This window comes from Protopterus annectens, chromosome 10.part0 (assembly GCF_019279795.1).
Source record: "Protopterus annectens isolate FY-2018-M chromosome 10.part0, PAN1.0, whole genome shotgun sequence".
NCBI classification, from domain to species: Eukaryota; Metazoa; Chordata; order Ceratodontiformes; family Protopteridae; genus Protopterus; species Protopterus annectens.
The window spans coordinates 1,038,342,942-1,038,347,022 of record NC_056744.1 but is presented as its reverse complement, the minus strand read 5'-3'; the positions used below and the strand labels follow the sequence as shown (position 1 = coordinate 1,038,347,022).

At 42.0% G+C, this 4,081-nt stretch overlaps 1 protein-coding gene across 1 annotated transcript in view; it reads left to right on the top strand.

The window, feature by feature from the left end:
* FPGT (fucose-1-phosphate guanylyltransferase) overlaps window positions 1-1,665 on the top strand; it is a 279,232-nt gene extending 277,567 nt beyond the window's left edge. The window contains exon 4 of the mRNA XM_044086835.1: window positions 26-1,665. Coding sequence (XP_043942770.1) covers window positions 26-1,280 — 1,255 coding nt within the window. The 3' untranslated portion in view covers window positions 1,281-1,665. The remainder of the gene's footprint in view (window positions 1-25) is intronic.
* The last annotated feature ends 2,416 nt before the right edge of the window (window positions 1,666-4,081 follow it).

Sequence of the window (4,081 nt, the reverse complement as noted above, 5' to 3'; positions counted from 1 at the left end):
CATTAAGTATGTGTGGTTTTAAAAGCATTAAGTTTGATAAGTGTGGTTTTACTGCCTTGGCTCATCCTTCTTCATTAGCAATTGGCACTACTCATGGAGTATTTGTACTGGAGCCAACAACTGAAACAGCGCAGCTGGAGCTAGAGTACAGAACCTGCCACCGCTTCTTGCATAAACCGAGTATTGAGGAAATGCATACTTTTGGTGCAGTGTGCAAAACAAGTCAGAATTTCCTAAAATACTCCAGCAGAGAAAATTACAGTATTCTTAGGTCAGATTCTGAATTTGTTTACACAGATAGTACATATTACTTTGATCAACAGACTGCTAAAGTGTTGCTTGCACTTTTCAATCAAATGGGTGGAATTCATTGTGAAATAGATGCTTATGGTGATTTTCTGCAGGCCTTAGGGCCTGGAGCATCATCAGAGTATACCAGGAACCTAGCAAATGTCTCTAAAGAGGAACCACAGTTAGTTGCTATAAGAGAAAAAATATTTTTCCTTCTAAAAGGGACACCACTCAATATAATTGCTTTAAATAACTCCAGATTTTACCACATAGGAACAACTCAGGAATATCTGTTTAATTTTACTTCAAATCCTGACCTAAGAGCAGAGCTAAATTTGCTTTTTAAGGCTTTTTGTATCAGTCTATCTGCTGCTAAAGAGTCGGGTAATGCTGTTTGCGTTATTCATAGTATTATAGAATCTGGCTGTTCTGTTGCATCAGGTACAGTAATTGAGTACTCCAGACTTGGCCGTAATGTTTCAGTGGGTAATAACACTATTATTAGTGGATGCTGGATAAACCATCAAGCTGTACTACCTCCCAACTGTTTCCTACATTCTATATGTGTAAAAGTGGATGGGAAATCTGGGTTTGTAACAATAGCATTTAGTATAGATGATAACTTAAAGAAAAGTGTAGATTGTACATCTAAAATCAACTTGCTTCAGTTTTTTGGGGTGCCTCTTACAAACTGTCTGGAGAAATGGGGACTGTCTGATTCCAAATGCTTCTCAGAAGACACAAAATGCATGAGTCTGTGGAATGCACACCTCTTTCCTCTTTGCACCTCTTTGCCTGATTCAGTTATGGCTACCCTAAAGATGGTAAATGCTCTGCAAAATTCAAAGACTTTTCAGCTAGCTGAAGAAGACAAACTTCTGTCTGTAGAAGAATCCATTTTTCTCAAGGATGTGGTGACTATGTTAAAATTCAGAGAAGAACTATGTGAAGAAATCGGTATGCAGCTGCAGAAATTAACATATTTATAATTGCTGGTGTTTTCACTTCTTAAGTATTCCAGTTTGAAAAGTAGATGCTTATATAAATTTGAAGGTTCAGCACATCAGAACTTAACAAAATCTTCTTGAAACTTCATGTAAAATTGAAAAGTCAAAGATTTGCTTTACTTATTATTTGTAATGGTGGATGCACATTACCTTTCAAGATGAATGATATTCTTACCTTTGTACTGTAAAAATGTGTTTCAGATGTATATTTCTTAAAAAGAAATAATGTATGAATCCCTTAGTTATATGCAGATCTCGAGCAGACAATCAGCCTTTTGATGATCTGAACTAAATGATCACAAATGGGGTTATATCACTGTCTTCAGTATTGCATATTGCAATAAAAAAAATCAGTAATTCCTTAAAAATCTATGTTTCAACTATATTGTCTTCAGCAAAATAAAAAATATGGTGGTCAGATATTCAAGATAAGCACTTCACTTTCACAAGACATCATCAGATCTAACATAATTAACAAAACTTATGTAATTTATAGCTGGAAACACAGTAGCAAAAGTTATACAGGCTAGGGGAAAGTTAGACAAGCGCTGCTTCCAAGCTTAGCCATGAGAGGGAGGTGATAGATTAAATGTATTTGTTGGTAACATGAATAATTGATAATCTACAGATAATGATATATGATAGGATTAGAATATTCTAACACTGGTTTGAAGGTGAGATTATGATATAGGGTGACCCAAATCGTTTTTGTAATTTCCTGTTTTTATGAATTGTGTAAATATCCCACCGTATTACTGATAATATTAAGGTGCTCCTAATTTTCTGAATTGATGTTGTTAATCTTCGTTCATTCCTTACTGATGGGTTATCGGTTCCATCCTCGGAACTGAGTTGGCCAATATCAAGCTCGCGTCAGCCAAAAACTCTTGAACCCAAGTCCTACCCAGAATGCTCTGCTCCCTGTTACCTCAGATCTCGTTTGCCGCATTGCTGTACAACCGTGTCAAACCACTCAGCTAAGTGTCTAATTTTTTGAAAGTTTTATACATTGTTCTTACTTTAAATATTTTCAGTAGTTTATACTAATATTTTCCTATCCTATCGTATACTTTAGACTCTCTTCATTTAGTCTTTTCCCTTTAGTACCCTTTCCGATGGCCATGACTTGTGTCTACTGTCTGAAAGTATCCCACCTTACTGTGGATCCCCCATGTGAGATTTGCAGGTACAGTCCCCTTCAGCACCGTTGGTACAATCCCCTTTGGCTCCGAGTATGACTTTTCTGTACTCCATGGCACAGACATTTTCGGCACTGACATGTTCTTCAGTGCAGTCCTTCTCGGCACCGTCCTTATTACAGGTGCAGACACTTTCCTCGATGGCCTTCAACTACTATGGCGCAGACGTCATCTGTGCAGACTACTTCTACACCGTTTTCTTTGGTGCAGATGTCATCAGTTCCGGGCTCTGCGCCTATTGAATTAGCAAGGACCAAGTACTCTCCTTCATTGGATCCATTTGCTGGCAGTCAATATAGTCCTTTTCTAGAAAGGCTAGAATAGCCATCAGCTTTCTCTATGAGGTCAACCAAGAGTCTCTCTGAACAAGATGTGTTTACGGCTTGTTGACCAGTTGCTTGTGGCCAGAGGTCTCTCTCACCCATCGAAGTCCATGTTCCCTCCTTCAGGTGAACATATATCTCCTCAAACTCCAACGTACACTCCTCCTTTGACTTCTGCACAAGTTTTGAAGCCTATTACTCTGACAGCAGCTTCCCTTCCTCCGACTTCAATAGTGGATCTCACTTTGGAACTGGAGTTTTCCTTGTGGCCCTCAGTCCACTGGGCATCGGGTTCTTCTCAGGCCAGTGGCTGTGCCATGGGGGAGGGCATTCTTGGTTCCACAGCGATTGTTTTTCTATAGCACCCTCCAGGGATCCTCTCTCTCTCACGGTTCACGGTCTTCTTCAGACTCCTGGTCTGGTGGTGGGCACTTCGATATAGGGTGTGACCCCGGTTCCAAGGTTGTTGTGATCTGTTCCGGGCTTCCATCCCTACTTGGGCAGGCCGGCCTTCCAAGCCATGGAGAGGGTGCTTGCCTCCGCTGGCAAATCCCACATGTCAGAATCCTCTCCCCCCCTCTGTGCCGCAACTGTCACAAGCCACAACCACCGGACACCATGCACAAGGGCCTCAGGTTTCTCCTCCTCAGGAGACCCCCCCTCTTTGCAGTCTTCCCCAGAACCTCCCACTGAGGAAGTACCCTGCAAAGCATCGTGCAAGAGGAAGCACATGGACTCCACTGAGGAGTCATTCACTGATTTTCATGACGGGGAAGGATCTCCACGGTCACCCTCTGATGAGGTGTCCTTTGTTGACATCCTCAAGATCCTTAGACAAAGGGGTGACTGGAAGTCCTCTAATCCTTCCTCTGAGGAATCCGTATTCCTGCAGGCTTATCATGCCCAGCCCCTACCTCCTGGGTCACCCTGCCTGCCGATGAGCTCGTCCAGCTCATCATCCAGTGCGCATGGAAGGCTCCTAACAAACACCCTGGAAGCGATACCAAGGAGACTGGATAAAATGTTATCATTCCCAGCTAAGCACCCACATTGATCACAAGGTCTTTCAGTAGATGCTATGATGGTGGCAGCTGAAACTAAGAAGGATTTGGCAGAAGAGAGCCAAACTGTCCATCCGCCCAACAAAGAGTCCCGGACGATTGACAGACTAGGGAAGCGTGTGTTTGCTTCATCGACTTTCGCTGTAAAGTCTTTGAACTATTTGGCACAGTTTACCAGGCTTCAGAGGGATGTTCTCAAC